The sequence below is a fragment of the Lepisosteus platostomus genome, chromosome 28 (assembly GCF_059453375.1).
Source record: "Lepisosteus platostomus isolate fLepPlt1 chromosome 28, fLepPlt1.hap1, whole genome shotgun sequence".
Taxonomy (NCBI): domain Eukaryota; kingdom Metazoa; phylum Chordata; class Actinopteri; order Semionotiformes; family Lepisosteidae; genus Lepisosteus; species Lepisosteus platostomus.
Window position 1 is genome coordinate 4,541,754 of NC_142638.1, and position 18,789 is coordinate 4,560,542.

At 41.9% G+C, this 18,789-nt stretch overlaps 2 protein-coding genes across 2 annotated transcripts; one reads left to right on the forward strand and one right to left on the reverse strand.

The window, feature by feature from the left end:
- Positions 1 to 3,663: 3,663 nt before the first annotated feature.
- Positions 3,664 to 8,057, reverse strand: cntd1 (cyclin N-terminal domain containing 1). Its single transcript, XM_088622726.1, has 7 exons — positions 7,767 to 8,057; positions 7,497 to 7,572; positions 6,953 to 7,106; positions 5,997 to 6,159; positions 5,637 to 5,781; positions 5,248 to 5,344; positions 3,664 to 4,542 (listed from the first exon to the last, which is right to left on the reverse strand). The coding sequence occupies exons 1-7, from the start codon at positions 7,966 to 7,968 to the stop codon at positions 4,408 to 4,410; spliced, it is 972 nt and encodes a 323-aa protein (XP_088478852.1). The 5' UTR covers positions 7,969 to 8,057; the 3' UTR covers positions 3,664 to 4,407.
- Positions 8,058 to 8,196: 139 nt separating this feature from the next.
- vps25 (vacuolar protein sorting 25 homolog) lies at positions 8,197 to 15,260 on the forward strand. Its single transcript, XM_088622728.1, has 6 exons — positions 8,197 to 8,336; positions 8,765 to 8,910; positions 9,498 to 9,551; positions 10,518 to 10,606; positions 13,550 to 13,625; positions 14,521 to 15,260. Exons 1-6 carry the CDS (start codon positions 8,290 to 8,292, stop codon positions 14,631 to 14,633), a joined length of 525 nt encoding a protein of 174 aa, XP_088478854.1. The 5' UTR covers positions 8,197 to 8,289; the 3' UTR covers positions 14,634 to 15,260.
- The last annotated feature ends 3,529 nt before the right edge of the window (positions 15,261 to 18,789 follow it).

The window sequence follows — 18,789 nt, forward strand, 5'->3', positions numbered from 1 at the left end:
TCCGTCAGTGAGCGACCCCTTCTGCGCGTTCACGGACGCGCAGGCACAGCGGCCGGGGCGGCGCGCTTCGGGAGCGCGCAAGCCTGCACTGAGGCAGGTGCACTCCGGTGAAGAGTGTCTAGACTGACTTCTCAAGACAAACTCAACTGGATTCCTTCCACGCTAGAACAGACAGTACGACAGTATCTCGTATCGGCGCAAACGTGCAGGTCACGTTTTTTGAGTGTGAGTGAGGTGCATCTGTTTTAGTTTATAGTTTAGTTAGTTTTCAAAATTCTCCCCATTCCTGAAGACGTTAAAAGTGTAGACACATTACACAGAGTTCTGTCTTTAAATGCTATAGGAATTTTCTGTAGTCAAAACGATTTTACAGTATTTATGGTTTTAAGAATAAGACTGCATATTTAATATTTAAATAATGGTGAAATCAATCGTTCAAATTTTCAACAAAATCCATTTGTGCACTGGCAGTAGGAGCTAGCCTTTGTAAATCAGGTTTAAATAAATATTAATAAATGCATAAACACTGTCGGCATCCATTTTCAGAAAGAAAGGATTCTAGAAAGTCATCATGTACTCAGAAAGCAAGAAACCTATTTGGAGTATAAGGAATATTTTCATACTTTGTAGGATACAATTATTTGGTATGTAACAGTGTTGCCATCTAGTCTGCTGCGTGGGATAGATGCTCTTGTGTGTTCTTCTGAGTTTAACAGCAGATAAGAATACATTTAGCTCCAGAGTGACTTTTGCTACATTTTTCCAAAAGATAATCGTTGGAATGTGAGGGCCAGCTGGAGACAGTGACAAGAAAGCCGGGGCTGCTGTCACCAACAGGGTTGGCTGGAGGATCTGGGAACAGTGGTGAGCATGTGAGTGTGGCCGCCCAGGAAACAGGAGCCCAGAGGAACCTCTTTTCCTGGTTAGGCCATGGTGTGTCTGAGCATTTCCAGTCAGAGCAGAACTTGCCCTCTGGTGGAAACAAAAGAGCCTGCTCTTTGTCTGATCCGGTCGCTCAGTATTGGGTCAGCAGCCCAGCAGATCTCCGATGACACGCGTGCAGCGCCCTCTTCCCTCTCCCGCCAGGGCAGCGGGCTGTGAAAGCGGAACGAAATACCGGAGGGTTGGGAATATATGAGAAACAAACAAAGAGGGCCTCGTGGCTTCATTCCGCTCCTTCCCAGGGAAGCGGGCTTCTGATTTCCCTCAGTGCTGCGCTTGAAACCGTATCTTCTCGCTGTCACAGGCCTCCTCCGTGCCCCCCGATGGAGCTGGTGAAGGACCATCTGCCAAACAAAGGCTCTGTGTGCCGTCTCCCCTGCTACTCCCCAAAGCTAAGGCCAGACCAGGACACCAACGCCACCAACCACTTCAAAGACACAGCGCTCTGAAAGGACCGCCCGTCATCCTGTCGGAAACAGCGCTAATCCCCCCTAATCACCCAAAGTGCTCTGTGCAGGGGTTACAGAGCCTTCTGGCCCTCAAGAATAGTCAATGAAATCAGCTCATCACTTGTTAATTGCTAAGTTTAGGTACAGAACAAGACATACATGATTTCTGACTCACAAAATATAGGAAACAATATTGCTATCCTCAAATGCATGATAAAATGTAGCTGCATGTTTTTGGGTGCTTTTTTATCAACCTCAAGGAGGAGGTTTGCTTAACTCCACCAGAGAAAAAGACATGAGTAATTTGGAAAAATACGGCTCCCTGCCTTGCACCACTGCTTGCCAGGATAGCCTTCGGCTCCCAAAACCTGGACTGGGAGAATGAGTTTGAAAATGGATGGATGGAAAAAGAGGCTAATATATCATCGCGCGGTGACGGGTCACGGGCTTGGAGCTGGAGTTAGCAGCAAGGCGGAGGGTCGGTCTTCGCTTTGGAATTCAGAGGTGAAAGTCTAAGAAAACGTTTCAAAAACTGATCCCTAACCATGAAATAATTGCTATCTCTCACAGCTGGTCCCTGAATCTCTACATACTCTGCATGAATCCCCTGGCATTTCCTTTGACCATGTCAAGTCCTGTTCATCCACTGCGTACTATTAACTCCAGCATCAGACTCTCTACTTGCAACCCTTCCCCTATCACAAGGCAGGTGGCTTTGATCTTTCTAGAGAATTGGTGAATCGTGCTACAAAGTGCAAATCTCCCACCTTACAGCAAGAGTCTCCGAATCCCAACACCAGTGGAAGTACTGACATCAGGAGGCTGAAGGTACAGAGAAGCAGCAGTATGCTCCTAAATCCCAGTGAACCACACGTACACACCACAGGAGGCCAGAAAGCCAGAACAGGAGTGCAGTTACTGTATGCCCAATAATTTGTAATAACTGCACTCCTGTTAGCACAAGGGGTGTTTTTGCAATTTCCTGTCATAGGTAGTTGCTCCTGGAAGGAGGGGAGCAGTGTGTATGAAAAGCTCGTCTGGCTTCGTGAATTGAGGTTCCCTCTTGCCAGCCAGCTCCTTCCACAAGCACTACAGAAAATCACAGGGGGCAGATGCCATGTAGGTTAATCCACAGCGTGGCAATGGCTAGGGTTTTGATTAAAATTCAGTGTATTTTTATCTGCCCCCTCACAAAGTGGCGTCCTGGTGTATGTTCACCCCCCTGTGGGGAAATAAAGTCCGGCTTTTCTCCTGTCTTAAACGCCTGCAAGACAGCACTATTTTCACCAAGCTGCGGAAAACGAAAGAGGGAAGGGCATCTTGTGGCGCTGATATTAATGGCACTTTATAAAAATAAAACTCCCTTTGTCACATAAATTCCTTTCATTTGGAATTTTGTCATTTAACAGTATCAAGTTATAGACTCGTTCTAGTTGTAACTGTATTACACTATCTACATCCATCCCTTTTCTAACTGCTTAGATTCAGGGTTGGGAAAGATCCGGAGCCTGTCCTGGCAAGCAACGAGGCACAAGGCTGGACACAACCAGGACAGAGCATCAGTTAAGGCTAGATGCTCTGTACATGTCAACAAACTAAACATAAAGGCAGTTTACTGTTCCTGGTAATCCACCGTGCTGCTGTGATCCAGTATGGCTGGAGTTTCCACCATCAGACCTAACAGGACACTGGTTAGAGTTTTTCCTGGTTTATTAATCACTGCTCAATGCCAGTTCTCAAAGACCGCTGGGCCTCCTGGATCCCATTATTGCTGAGCTCCTAATAACTTGATTGCACTAATTATTTGTTTAAATTGACCAGATTCAACATTACTCTAAGGCCCAGTTAACGATTTAAATATATCTATAAAATCTTTGAGTTTTTCAGCTCTCAAGGATTAGTCATCTATACTACAAGGTCAAGTACAGGTTCAGCATTTTTCCCGTGATGTAGAAAACACATTGTTTACAGTACACAGGGTAATCAGCATGGTGGACAGGTGGATATGTTGTTTTTGAAATGAAAGGCACCAAGGGCTTCAGGTGCTGTCGGCTTGTTCTGCACTGAGAGAGGGAGGCTGTACCAGGAGCTTTACCACGAATCCCTGAAAAGACCCATCTGAACCAAAGCCCTGGAGCTTCTGCTTACACTCAAAATAAACAAACTGCAGTTTTTATCATTATATTGTTTAAAAATAATTATATTAATTTAATCTTATGAAGCCCTTTTAACTCTGATCTTGAACTAGTTGACATACAAGAAGAAATGTTATTGGTGTAGCAATAATATATTTATTTTGAAATGTGCAAGACAAATAGAATTCTAAATATTCTGAGAACATTGTTCTAGATTTATTAACTACCACTTCTTTTAAATTTAAAAGACACATAACTACATACAGCACATTAAAATTAATTTTCAGAAAACTAACCAAAAAAAGAAACAATTCAGATTTCCAGTTCAGTGGAAAATTAACAAAACCCAGCCCTTTGTAAACATTTGCAACTCAAAAATTAAAGCATGTTTTTGCACGTTTACTAAAACAACACTTTCACTTAACTGAACTGAGAATAAAGACAGATGGAAATATTTTTCCAGGTTTAAACATCTGACCAAAGTGCATAGAAAATTTGGATTCAGGTTGCTTTGCAAGGAATGAAGGTGCAGTCTATTACATAAAGACATAAAGCAATGTACTGTACTAACATTAAGAACAAGCAAAGACTGGGCTGGTAAGGGCCATGGTTAAATATGTAGTTCCCAAGGTAACTTTATTCAATACATTGTATATTCATTCAATATTCAATAGCTGTGCACTGTGATGTATTGGGTAAGAGCCATTTGCAATATGCCATGAGCTCTACTGAACTAGAAATGTCTGTACATTTTTAAAATATCACACAAGCAATTGATACATTTACAGAAACCAAAAAAGTTCAAAACAGTGCACATACAGATGTGTTTAAAGTGCTCTTTTTGGTTCCCGGACATTGTATCGATTTGTAAAGCAGATGTTTCAAAGTACCTCCTTCTCCGTGAAGAGGGATTCTGTGGGAGTTTCATTACCCCTGATCTGTTTCAGTATCACATATGCAAAATCTACAATGCTCTGTCCAGAAATGGCAGTGATGCTGCTTAACTCATCAACAATCTGCAAATGTAAAGCCCAAAGACGCGTTATTTAGATTTGCATACATTGTATACTTCTTTTGTGATGTCCATTACTGTACACCACAGAAGAAGGGGGGACAAACAGAGGGAATTCTTGCAATCTTTCAGGCGTATTTCCTTGGACATGGAAATAGCAATACACATCTCTGCCTTGTCTGTTTTTGCTTTGATTATCATATATAGTATTGCAATTTATGTAGTTGTATTACATATAATTGGCTTTTAATTACTATTACTATGTGTCTGAAAATGTAAATCTCTTCAACCTGTTTTGGCAAATTCTACAATTAATTTTTCTGGGACTTACCTGCTCTCCCAGAGGCAGTTTAATTATCAAACCTATACAATCCTGTTTTTGTTACAGGTAGATCTGTTATTGCAAATATTCAGACATTATGAAAATTAAGTGAGCTGGTTTTCTTGCACCTTTGAAAATTGTATTTTTGCTTGATCTGTAAAATTCCAGTACAGCAGGTCTGGCAAATCTAACGAAATTCCTTTTTGCTGAAGCGGTTACAGTATATAGTGTAGCATAACAGATAATATTCTGGGAGAAGGCAACCACATGGAATCACGCATTGATTACGATTGGTGAAATCTGAAAAGGAAATTGGAATGAAAAGTAGCGTACGGGGATTTTTAACTTTTTTTGAATTGGGCTTCTCTATAGACTCTATAGAATTACCTGACTCCAGCTGGTGAAGCTCAGAATGAAGGCGCCTGTAGCAATGACACCAGCTGCAAGGAGCATGCAGTCTTCCTTCACTGTCACAAACTTTGCCCTGCTCCTCCAAGCAATGTTCATGAAGGCACACCACATATGGCAATATAGAGAAAAGGATTAGCATTTTGATAAAACTTAACAAAGCTGACTTTTGTATTAACATATTACTGTAAATGGGCTAATGGGATCATATAAGTGCAGGTGTGTGTTCAAATAGTGTGAAACACTGCTAAAACTTCTAAATTCTTCTCTTCTCAGAGAAGAGGGCATTGGGAGCTGTGGAATAAGAGTTTTTAAAACGTGACTAGAAAATCGGTTTTTAATTGAGACATCGCTGAAATGCCACCCACCTCTGCTCCTGGGTGGGGCTTAAACTCTCCGTGACCGACACCAGCAGATGGTCGTAAATGAGATTTCTCTGGAGATATACGAACTGTAGCACTTGCTGACAAATAGTGTACAGGCGTGGGACGGGAACTGTGGAATCATTGTATCCTGTAAACAGGGGAAAAACACGGACAGGCTTTGTTTTTCTGCACTGGGTTCTGCTGAACGTTTTTCATAAAATGAGTTGAGACTTTACATGTTTTTGCATGGTATCTGGTATCTCAAAAGTAAAGTTAGTAATCTCTAGCTTCCACTGGAGAGAACTGCTTTGGAAAACCGTGGTTATTTGCTAGTGTTATTGCCCTTGAAATGGAAACACTCACCCAGGACTTCCATGAGGACCTCAACATATGTGAGAGGATTTTGGAAGTTTATGCAGAAATCCAGAGTTTTCAGGATGTGGATTTCTGATTCCAGTAAAGCCTCTTTTGTATAGTTATATCCCAACTGGTGCAGAAATCTCACAGCTGTATTGTTGTCAATAAACTGTAAAATATAAAAAAAGCCTTAAAAATAAAAGATATATATTTTTAAGTCTCTTTGCTAAACTTCTTTTCTCTTCGTATAACACAGGCAATTTTCTCTGGAACAATGGCAGGAAGGAGAAAAATGAAAAGTTATTTGTATATTAACACTCCTTGGTGCTCTTGGGTCACTCAACATATGAAGACACAAAAGCAGTTTGAGAAACGACAACATTTGTCACAAGACAGCACTGGGGAAGACCTGCATTAGAGGCACCTTAAGAAGGATCAAGGTGTCAAGCAGAAATACCAGAGACCTGCAGGAGTCAGAGGACTGGGGTTATATGTCATTGATATAACAGTGCTTATGATGTAGGTTGCCATGCAGCAATCCTGGATACCCACACATACTTTCACATTTATGATGATAGAAAGCAGGGTAAAGCAGAACTTTGATTTTAGAATGGCGTCCTGGCCAAATTTCCCATTGGCCCTGACCAATCATGGCCTCCTAATAATCCCCATCTATAAATAAGCTTCATCACTCTGTTCTCCTCCCCACTGATAGCTGATGTGAGCGTTCTGGCGCACTATGGCTGCCGTCGCAGTGGTGGTGGTGGAGGGGAGTCCCCATTACCTGTAAAGCGCTTTCAGTGGAGTGTCCAGAAAAGCGCTATATAAGTGTAAGCAATTATTATCATCTGTTCAGGAGGCTGATACTGTCTGTCCGTAATGATATTTACTAATGAAAATGTTCCGTGATCTGTTAGACCTTTCGGAGGTTGTTTAGCTATTTGAAATGGAAATCCACTAACCCTGCAGTGCAGCGCAAGTTTGCTTGCCAGCTGTATGGAGGTGAAAACGGTGAGTGTGAATCTCTCTCTGAGCTTCATAAGAATGGAGCCAAGGGACTCTTCTCGGCCATGAGCAGGCATGCTCAACAGACCTGCAAGGAGCTTCGTCATGTACCTGGAATTATAAAAAAAACAGCCTGTGTGAGAAAAACATCACTATATCTGAACCAGATGTTACTGTTATAACATGTTTAATGTGTGTTGAACCTGTGTAAACTGAAGACACTGTAATTCAGACCCTATGTAAGTGGACCAATATAGAAATAACTGTGTTTGTTTTCAGTGATAACAAACGGGGAAGCATTATTCATTATTGTATTTAACAAACTGTAACAACAATATGGGGAAGGGAGTTTAAACAATATTAAGTATTTTAGATGGCATTTTCCAACTTTTCCAAAGTGCAGTGAATTCAGGTTATATTTTTAACCCTACCCCTGCACCAAAGGGAAAGTAATGAGTGCTAATTATTGATGTAATTATTTATTAACAAATGTCTGCCTACCGCTCCAGTATTTCCAATGCTTGATATCCAGTGAAAAGATCCAGTCTTAACTCTTGGCACACAAGAAATATGTATTCTGCAAAAACAGGAGAAGATAAATCAGTAACCGTCATTTGATTTTGTGGACTGAGTGAATGTCCCATTACACCAGTTGCTCTTGAAGAAATATTGGACAGCTACGCAGCATTTAAAAAACCATGTAACCTCGTCGACTTTTCTCACATTGACAACATGGCGACCGGCAAGGGAAGAACCGTTTAACTGACGTACCTACAAGCTTTCTCTCTTTGAAACTTCCACTGTGACCCAAGACATTTCGTAAATGTTCCTTGTTTTTGCGGTTGAGGTTTACCAAGAAATCTGCCAGGATATCGTGGGTGGCGGCACCAAACAACATATCTCCACACACATCCGAAACCGAGGAGCTCATTGCCTCAGTGGCCGTCGCCGGCGCGGCTGGGAAACGAATCATACGAAATGGGAAATGGCTATTAACGAGAAGGCTTTTTCCCTATCCTGGACGTCAAATAATAATAAAAAAAAACAATTAAGGAATGGGAAATCACTATTAACGATGTCAGTCCAGTGTTAATTGACGTACAATACATTAGTACTGTATCGCTTTGCGTAGATTTGGCAGTAGGTGGCGCTCACAACACACGGTTAAATCCCACACTAGAGGGCAGCACCGGTCCGGTCGGAACTATCGGTGCCGGCCCTTGTTGTAGTCCGGGAGGAAAGGAGGAACGTTCCTGCGGTATAAAGACTTCCCGGTTACACTATTATTTCAATCATGACTTTTGAGTGGCCTTGGCAGTATAACTTCCCTCCCTTTTTCACGTGAGTTGATTTTTTTTTTGTGTACTCATCCGTGGTGTAATGTCCTCTGTGGGCAGATGCATTCAGTTGTTCTGGGGTCCGTAGTCAGATTGTTTCGTGGCTCCTCTGGTTTTGAAGCCGTTTATCTCCGCTTCCTGCGACTGAGCTGGACCGGGAAGTAGGATGTGAGAAGGGCAGCTACAAACTTAAGAAAACAGTGAGCGACTTGTTCCTTACACAAGTTACATCTGCAACAGACTTACGAGCTGGTTTTTTTTACTAGCTCGGCTCATATTGCTGCATAAAGAAAAGTAAACCCGTCTCCGTTGGCAAGCTCTAAAATACCATAGAAGGGCGCCCTCATTTTCATTGAAAAGCCCAGAGCACATAGTCGCAAAAACTTAAAAGACTCTCAGTACAACAAAGTAATCGTTTTTATTCTATGACAGACTGCAGCCAAATGCTGAAACACGGCAGAAACAGCTGGCAGCGTGGAGCTCCTTGGTGCTGTCCTACTGCCGACATCACAGACTCTATACATTGGACGTTTTGGAAGCGCAAGAAAGCCCGGTGTTCAACAACAAAAACACAGGGAGTATCCTTCTCAGAGCGATTGCCTTGCAGTTGCTTTACACATTGCGTTAGAGCAACGGGAGCGATACTTTGCATTACTGTTCACTGACTGCATCTTGCTCAGCTTAGACACCGCATCACCGCATTGATTTAAAAAAGTTAGTTATTGCTATTCTTGCTACATATTTCTGACTGCCTGTCAGAAATGTTCCAGCATGTGATAGCAATTGTTGATTCTTAAAGACGGATTGCAGATCTTTACAAATGAAAACATATATATCTATAAAGAATGCGTTTATATAATTTATAGTTTAAAAAAATAAGTATTATTGTATTGTGGTTATTGTACTTTGCATCAAGTAAAAATGCAACATCTCTGTATTTTGGATGCAGGGATATTTGCTGTTATGTCACTGTTTTAGTTTACAGTGATAATATTAAAGTAGTCATAACTGAGGTTGGCATGTTCTAGTCCTGCTATCTTTGTCAGTAGAATACAACTGATTTATAAAATCGAATCAATTTAGCATATTGAATTTGAGAAGTCTACAGATATGAAACGTTTCACAGTTTTCTGTACTGTTAACAAAGCCTTAACCTGAATTTCAGGGAAGCTTTCCACAGAAGCCATTCAAGTCATTTTCGAAGAACTGAGAAAAAAAGGTTTCTATGTTTCTGTTTTCCCCAATTTAAAATGTCTCTGCTGTATTTCAGCTCTCAGTTAATGATCGGAGATCAGACATGTTTTGGTGTGGTAAAAGGTTCAGCCCCTTCATTAGTGCTCTCTGTTCAAGAGGAAAAAGGGTGTCAAGATGCAAATTTTGCACCAATGTACAGTTATTACTCTTTGTAGTGCCCCTGTCATAAAACTATATTTTTATTCAGCAAACAATTTCATGTTTGACCATGATTTTTTAGCAGGGGTCTTTTTGGTGAGTAGTCTAGCTGTTGTGCTGAACTAATCCTCTGGCCCGTTGATGGCATAAAACTCAACTATTTAAACCAAAAAGGTTAGTTCTGTAAAACTATTAGATCAGTGGGCTAAGACTTCCAGTTTAGGCATTTCTATTTCTGCTTTGGACTGTGTTAAAAATCGCCTGTGACCAGGGCTCTCCAGGCTGTTGGACTTGAGCTCGTGGGAATACTGGATATCCCACAGTGCACTGCTCCAGTGTCTGTGAGCGTGCCAGTAGGCACGTTGAATGAGAGCATGCTCCATACTGCCAAGTGGTGCCAGTGATCCAAGTGTGAAAATAACAATACACAGTTTTAGGCTGATGCAATATTAAATATAAAAAGAATTGGAGATTCCAAATTTTAAAAATACCCATATTTGCAGCTGCCCATTGATATGCAGTTCGAACAGGATAAAGTAAATACAGTATGTCTAGGCTGATTTACTCTACAAAAGGGCAAAAACCTTTTCTTTTGTATTTTGTACAGGGCTAGCATGCATTTGACACACTTTAGTTCTTAAGAGGTCAAAGGATAGGACTTTCACATCTGCTTTTCCTGTGGCCCTGCGTGTATCGTAAGAGGGCATGTCCTTTATAATAAGCCATTCCAAAGAAGGCTGCAGATTTCCATTTCCATTGTCTCAGAATGGTGACCTCTTCTTGTGGAATACAGGGAATTTGGAGTGGATGGACAAAAACAAAGCTCGGTGCTTGATCATGTGGAGAAGGCCAGAGGAGTGGGGCAAACTCATATATCAGTGGGTAAGGAGCGTTCCCCTGAACTCTGCCTGTTGCTTTATTTATGAACACATCTGTGTGCAAAAACACATTTTTGTACATGCTTCAGTGTGTATGTGTTCATAATGCATATCTGTGTATGACTTCATTTACCTTCGTGTGTAAGGAGGTGTTCACACACTGCGTGAGCTGAGACATGTATATTTGTATAGGTGTGCGTGGCATTTTTTTGTTTTTGCTCAGTATAGAAATGTTCCTGCTGGCAGAACACTACTTATCCCCCTAGGCTCGTAGGCACAAGTTCAAAAGTATCAGGTATTTTTTCCCCCCAATTTCTAAATCAGAAAATGGTTGATAATCATGCATTTTGCAAAAAATGAAAGATTTTGATTGAATATAGTTATCACCTTTTCACCCAGCTCAACCTTTTCCCCAATATGCTGTCCTTGGTTTTGAGTATTTTTGGGCCAGAACACTATCCGTGGTTGTGCAGGTTCTGACATTGTTGATTGGCTTTTAAATGTCAATAGATAAAATTGCTCCACCTTTTTATCACGTATATATAAAAACTCTTTTAAAAGAAAGTGACATAAATACAGTAACTGTGTGTGTCTCCCATTTAATGATGACTTTTTTTAAAAGAGAGGCTAAATTTGGAATAAAAACAGGGTTTGTGCTTAGCAGACACAGTCACACAGTGGAATGTGACTTCTTGTTTGTAGGAAAACCCTCAGGCAATAGCTCATTACATAGTTTAAGATCTCAAGTCACTATATCTTAAAAATAATACAGTAATACGAGTTAAGTGTAATTTTTGTAATAGGTGTAATTGAGGACAATTCCGCAATGATCCTTTCCCCAAGGAAAACAGCTGAATTTAGCTTTCGTTGCAGGTACCCTTTCAGGCTGTTTATGTGTCTCCAAAAATGCGAAATCCATTAACAGATTTAAATTTGCCGACAGTTACAGCTATTAGAGTATACTGTCCAGGAATTATTGACTCAAGTGACGAAGTGGATGTTTACTGCTATGTACTGTAAAAAGTTCAGTTTGGTTGGAGCTAAGGTGGGAAGAATAATCCAGCACTGATTAAAAAAGGCATGAATGCTGTTACAGTGACCTCAAACGTCCTAATTGTTACCACATGGGTTTGCTCCAGCAAGAATTTAAAATTTGCGATTGATCTCTTTAGTCCCTAAAGTGTGCTGATCAGCATAATAAACCTTAACATGGGTTTGCAAATTACTAAAATGAGGAAAGCCAATTTTGTGTGTGAGTCTTGATTCATTACAGCTGTGCTGTTCTTGGTACAGAACTAATGCTCTTACAGCTGAGGTTTTGTATGTCTAACAATTCTGATTTAACAATGCCGACTGTGAGGGAATTACAAACAGGAATGATGTGAGTTTATATTGAAAGTAAGTGCTAAGCTTTGCATATTTTCTTAAATCGTCTTTACTGGTGCAGTGCAACCAGATTGTTTGCTTGAAGTGTTTTTAAGTGGAGAGCTCACTATAATTCAGTCTCTAACAATTTGTCCTGGATTTGGTGTGTTAAGCGTGTCAGGCCTCACAGACATGACTTCAGCAGTGAAGTGCTTGCCGTCATGTGAGTACCACAACCAGTGTAAACTTAGACTTTGATTTATGATATAGTCATAGTTTTAGGCACATCGACTTAAATGTCTATTAGATATGCTATAGTCACATTTCAGTCATGGAGTTTGATTTAGTCATATAAAATGTATAAAGCTGTAGTGAACAAGTGATTTTGGGCTTCATCATAATCATTAACCCCAACACTGTCCAAGATAGCCTCCAGGGCCCTCTTAGTCCTCCTAACCAGGGCGCCTGTGCCTTTGCTTCCTCACTATTGGTATCTTACCCATGGGAATGGGCCATCTTTTTAAGGGGGCTCCGTTCACTAGCCTGTTCTTCAGTTTGGCGTCAGTTTTGTTTTTCAGATGTGGGGTTGACCAGCGGTTCAGCCTGGCCGCTCACATGTGGAGCTGTAGGAGCGGGTCGTTTGACGCTCCAGCCTGGCTCATGGCGCTGGCCCGCAGTCACTGGCTCTCCGAGCAGTGAAACACTGTTGGCTCAGTGCTGCTGGGATTAGCCAGCCAGGGCTTCCTTGGTGCCCGATCAGTGACCCCTGGGGCTCCTCTGGAGCCCTGAGTGATTCCAGTGAGAGACGCAGCTCTCCTTCAGTCGGCAGCGAAGCTCCTGCATGGCCCTGCCGAGCTCGCATGTCGAAAACAACTGGCTCGATAGGCAAGGAATCGCTACTGTGAGGTGAGAGAGAATTAGAAACAAATGGCAGTTTCAGACTAGACTAGAAATAAAATATTGTGTGATTACAATTTAAAAAAAAAAATTGGAATTAAAAAAAAAAACTTGAATCACCCATCATTAATCGGCTTGGTTTACAACTAGAATGCGTGTAGGGAACCTGCGTGGTCACTCCTCTGACACATCTGTCAGAGTCATTCATCTTTTGACATTCTGCAAGCACCGATGTCGTCATACAGGAGAGAGGGTCGCTGGCCTGAGGAGTAAAGCAGGTTACTCCCAGCAAGTGCCACTAGGGGTCGCTGTTTGTATGGTAACCGCTGGGCGGCTTGAGCTCACTAACGTGCAGTGGAAAGAGGAACGATGCAGGTGATTTCCGCTTATGGCTGGTTAGTGGATTGACCCAGACAGCTTCTGAACCTCTGAGATCCTGTCCCGCTTCTGTTTATTTTTTAGGAACTGAGAAAACAAGGTATTTTTTGAGGCAGACACTCATTGTATAGGTAAAGGTATACAAGGAGCACAGTTTTGTCTGTGGATCCTCCTTCAGGTGTGGAGACCTGTTTCTTTGCAGCCCATGCATGCTGACGCAGCCAGCTACTCGCACTTTTTATACACTGTTTATTAGGGAGGCACAATGTGCCTGAACATTAAATAATAAAAATTATTTCTTTTTAAGGTTTCCAAAAACGGCATGATGAACTCTGTGTTCACACTGTACGAGCTGTCCAATGGAGATGACACAGAAAGCGAAGGTACTTGTCTGTGTGCTTTAGGATGTGTATATTTGGGTCTCATTGTTGAAGATAAAGGGAACCTAACACTCAGAATATTATGCCATTAACATGCCTTTGTGTATTTTATCATAATTAAAATGTTTCTTTTTGAATTTCAGATAGACCTGTTACTTTGACTGACTGATAATTTATTAGTGTCTATTTATGTACAGACTAAATAATGTGCATCTTATAAATAGTAAATAAATAATTCTGTCGCTTAACACAACTAATATAAAAGCAGTGGAGTATTTTGTCAAAGTTCCTCAGTATTCTGGGTCATCATTGCTATTTTATGAGTATTGCTTGCCTCATTCCGACTGTTTAATAACCTCTGTGTTATTGGTTATTTTGTTCAATTCTGACCAGTACTGATATCTCTTGTGATTAAATCAAGCTCTATGTTTGGAAGTGCAACCTTCCTGTTAACAGAAAACCGTTTAACGTTGACTTAACTATTTAACAAAGATTTTTAATATTGTAACTGAATCCTTGTGTCTATTTTAAGTTTTACATACACAAGATATTCTTGATACTTATTCTTTACTCACTTGAACATTCTACAAGAGTAACAATTGCAATACCTCCTCTATATTGGCAGACCATGGTCATGACTCTTTGTAAAGGATATACAGCTTGTGCTCATAATTGGGGAAAAAACCATTCTGTACAATACAGGGCCCTGCAAAAAAAGACCTCAAGTTTTGTTTTGCCTTGCACTTATTTTTGTTGAGCTCTTTATAGCATGAAGGCGTAAGCTGACATTCAGCTTGTACCGTTCCAGTGCTGATAACACTTGCTAGAGATGCTGTAGGCGTGAGGAGTGACAGCCAGGTATCCCGTGACTCAGACTGCTGTTCTTCCTGTGCCCCAGAGTTCCACGGGCTGGAGGACTGGCTGCTGCTCAGGTCCTTGCAGGCTCTGCAGACGGAAGGCAAGGCGGAGATCATCACCATGAATGACGGGAAAGGGGTGAAGTTCTTCTGAAGGACACGGCGCTGTTGCGGCGGAGACTGTGCAGATATCGGGCCGGCGCGCTGCGTTACCCGCCGGGCCGGTCCGTGTTCCATCGGGAGGCACGAAGCCTGGGCTCCTTGTGTTGTAGACCGCAGGAAAAGTCCCCTTATTCTGGGGGGAGGCTTTTCCTCTTTAGATTTTGGGGGTGGGGTGGGTGAATCAAAATTGTAAAGCGCTCCTCCTTCAAGCAGGCTCTCCTTGCTCCACTCTTTTCCAGAATATTTTTCCACTGTTTTTTATTTTCTTTTTTTTTTACAGTGATTAACTTCTGTTTAGTGACTGACGAGGATAAATACCCGTCAGGTCCAGTGCAATACTTCTTGCAATAAAGAATTTCTCAGCAAACAACAGACGTCTGGAAAACAGTTTTCCATCCTTGGCTTGTGGAAGATCTTTAGGATTTGGGGTTCCTTACTGGAAAAAGCTGGAGATGGGGAGCATGCAGCTTTATTGTACAAGCATTATAAGCAAGGAGGTAGCCATTGTACATATCGCTGGATCTTCCTGTCAAAATCTTGTAGCCATTTGCTCTGTATTTGACTGCCTTTTATATTGCTGGGTTACTGTAAAATAAACTGAAACGACATCCAACTTGGATTTCTGTGTGGTACCAAGGTACACGGCTTGTTTTTCAATAAAAACACCTGCAAACACAACAATGTCCACCAGGTGGCTGGAGTTCATCATGTTTAGTTGGATTCGGCCGAGCAGTCGCACTATCTTGACGAAGGAGTACATTGAAATCCGGCAAAAGATTCCGGGGGGGGGGGAGAACTGTTAAAATAAGAAATTGTACCCTCCCAGTCTCGGGACACCTACAGTAACCTGTCCTGTCAGAAGATGCCAGCACTGCTATGACTGAAGATGCGAATATTTGTGTCCGTCTTAATCTCCTTTCTTTAGGTCGGTCATCCGCTAATTAAGGCGGAATGAAGGCGTAATTAGGTTGACTTATTGGCTTAGCCCCGGGCGGCGGGCTGAGGGGACGGCTGTAAAGGCCTGAGCAGTGTGAACCCCCCGCAGGGGGAGCTGCTGCGCGGTCGCAGGTGGGGTGGTGGGACGGAGGGGACAACATCGGGACTCGGGCGCTGGAGGCCGGAGACGGGCAGGCCTGGGCTTGACGTCTGCTAGAAGCAGCATTATGTTGGATGGGAGCGTGCCCAGGAAAGATTAAAAAAACGCTAAATGTCAAACTGTTTGCAAAACAATAATGATTAAACCTAATAAATTAGTGAATCCTCAAAGAGTTTCAAATACAGGGTGCTTAGGTATACACGAATATAATAAAGTTATCGGTCTACATAATGTCATAGGATCATTTTAGCGTATATATTTTATCAGGTGTTTATATGTTTTGTTTTTTGCCCATTGGAAATCTAAAACAAATACTGTGCATGAACTTATCTCAGATAGTTTACGGAAGAAACGCTGTTTCGTCTTCCTACTTTTCATTGTGAAATTAGCCTGTTTCTTCCTTTGCAGTCGCCGCACACTGACGCTGATCCCAACTCGAATTTGTATAAAATCTGTAGAATAATACTGCCAAAGCATAAAAAGGCAAAAAAAAAACTTAAATCAGTCTCTTAACACTCGGGAAATAGCTGTGCTGGAAACCACGGCACCTTTGTATTGTAATCTTAAACATCTGAAACTGCAAAAAAGGTGTAATTAAAATATATCACATCACTAGCTTCTATGTAGTTGAGAAAATGACCTGGCCCTAACATAATGTTTCAAATGTTATGTTTATTTTTTCTGTGACAAATTATCTAGATCAAATACGGTCATTGTAAATCAGATTTTGTTAATATCACACTTATATGAAAGGGTCACGGATTAAAATTTTGTTTGCTACCATTTTAACATTGTTTTCATCAAGAATTAAGAAAATCCTTCAAAAAACACTTTTTCTTAGTCTCTGCGCTCACAGAATATACCATAACTTCTGAGAAAAAACATTTTCAACGAGCTCAGTAATGCATTCTGGATGTTTCATGACGTAAGTAGTAACTTGGTGAAACATTAACGCTTCAATAGGATGGATTAGTGTAACACTAAACTCATAAATTAATCCCCCTCTTTCTCCCACAAGAATTCAGGAAGCTGAAGATGTAGAGGTGGTTGTTTTTTTTTTCAGCCAGGCAAACAGCAGTCTGAGCAGAACCGCAGAGAACGACCAGTAAGGGAAGGACAACAACAGTATAAGTGAGCCAAATTGCAGGAAAACACAGATTAAGCAAACTGCAATTGCAAAGAGACAGTATAAGATTGGAGCGCTGATTATTTTGGCCTGCTTTTCGCAGTTGTTTTCTTGTTTTCTGTGGAGGACTCGTTCTCTCTGAACCGAGAGAGAAGTCACGTGCGCTGTTCAGGGCAGGGCCCATGTGCTCTCACTGATAACCCGGAGGTCTCCGATGCCACAGGTGGAGCTCAGTGCATTTCCCCGGAGATAACCAAACTTTTCTGCTCTCCCAGCTCCCTGGAACTGAAGGTTGCCTCTGCAGTGCTGCATATTTTCACTTTCTTAAGAACACGAGTTCTATCTGACGAGCACAGAACTTAAGTGTTCCACGTGCTTGTAGCACATTTGATGATTTGTCCTTGATTCTGTAATTACGTAGGATTTACTCTTCTGCTTTTTTTTATGATGCCCTCTATCCTGCGTCAGTTTATAATGATCATTTTTCATCACTGTTAATGTCCCGTTCAGTTTGATGGACAATGCTCCTTCCGGACACGCTGGTTATGTGTTGGAGAAATATGAGAGAGTTACCGAGCTGCATGCAGAACAGACAAGGGGGGAGACTGGAAGAGGGATTGGCCCTTTGAAGCTGAGGGTTACTCAGCAAGCCAAGTGCTTGCCCCACAGTCCAGAATCAGGCGCAGCACTCGCACTGCAACCTGCACTGGCTGAGCTCCCAGGTGTAGTGACTTGCACATTGTCACACAGTGCCCGGAGAACAGGAGGCCAGTGTTTTAAAAAGCTGATATTGGACACCCAGCTTGGCAGTGAGCTGGAATGAAGGAGCTGGGGCTGACGTCATTCGGATTGCAGTGGGCCAGTGCACCACGTGGTTATCACTTTAGAGTGGTTATGACTTTTAGGTCATCCCTAGCTACTTAGTTGGAAAAGATCATTCTAACTAGGGGACATCATTTATGGGGGGGGTATATGGGATACTTTGTCCCCCTAAGCCCATTGGGGGTGTCAAAATGTCTTACTGTAGCAAAGTGTAAGAGAAGACAAGCCCCAACATTCCAATTTGCTCCATCTTCCAAAAAACACTTTTGGCAATGGAGCACGTGATATTGTAGACGGCACACTCTGCCCCAACACAAGTCGCAATGGGGCAAACCAGGAGGACTTAAATTATTACAAAGGGTACCCCAGTTCCACATCTTGATCTAGAGCAGGAGGCAGCCCCACCCCATCATTTCTTGAAATGAAATCTCTGATTCATATCAAGTAAACAGTTTGATTCAGTTATTCAAGAATCTAGCCGGAAGAAAACAACAGAAGAGACTGATTTATGGGAGTTCTTGTGCCTTACAATGTGCAGTCTGCATGGCACATTTCAGTAATTGCCTTAAACCAATACTTTTATCAGACAGCAATGCCCTCTGTGCCATTTACCGCAACTTCGTCCAGCCAGGCAGATCTGTGCCCTACACTTTGTCTTGCTGTGGTGCGTGGCACACGGCCAGCGAACGTTCATTGTGTCAGGGCAATCGTGACAGGCACTTAAGAACAGCTTAATTACGGCCCTGGTGTCCAGTTTCATTATCTCCACAGCAATTTCCACTGTCTGGGTTATCTGGGGTATTTGTGCTCTGGTTTAAGTATTTCTTTTAAATAAAACACAGAGGTACTATGCTGGCCACAGGCCTTTCATATTCACACAATGCACTTACACTATTAATTACACTGTTACACTGTTAATTACCTCCGCTTCTGTTTCAGTCAGAGGGGATGTGCAATCAAAACAAAAACAGGAAGTACTCCTTTACACAGAGGGTTGTGGGAGTGTGGAACAAGCTCTTCAGCCAAGCTGTTGAAATAGCGTCTTTCACAAAACAGCTGGATGAGATCCTGTGGATCAATAAACTACTATCAAATGAGTGAAAT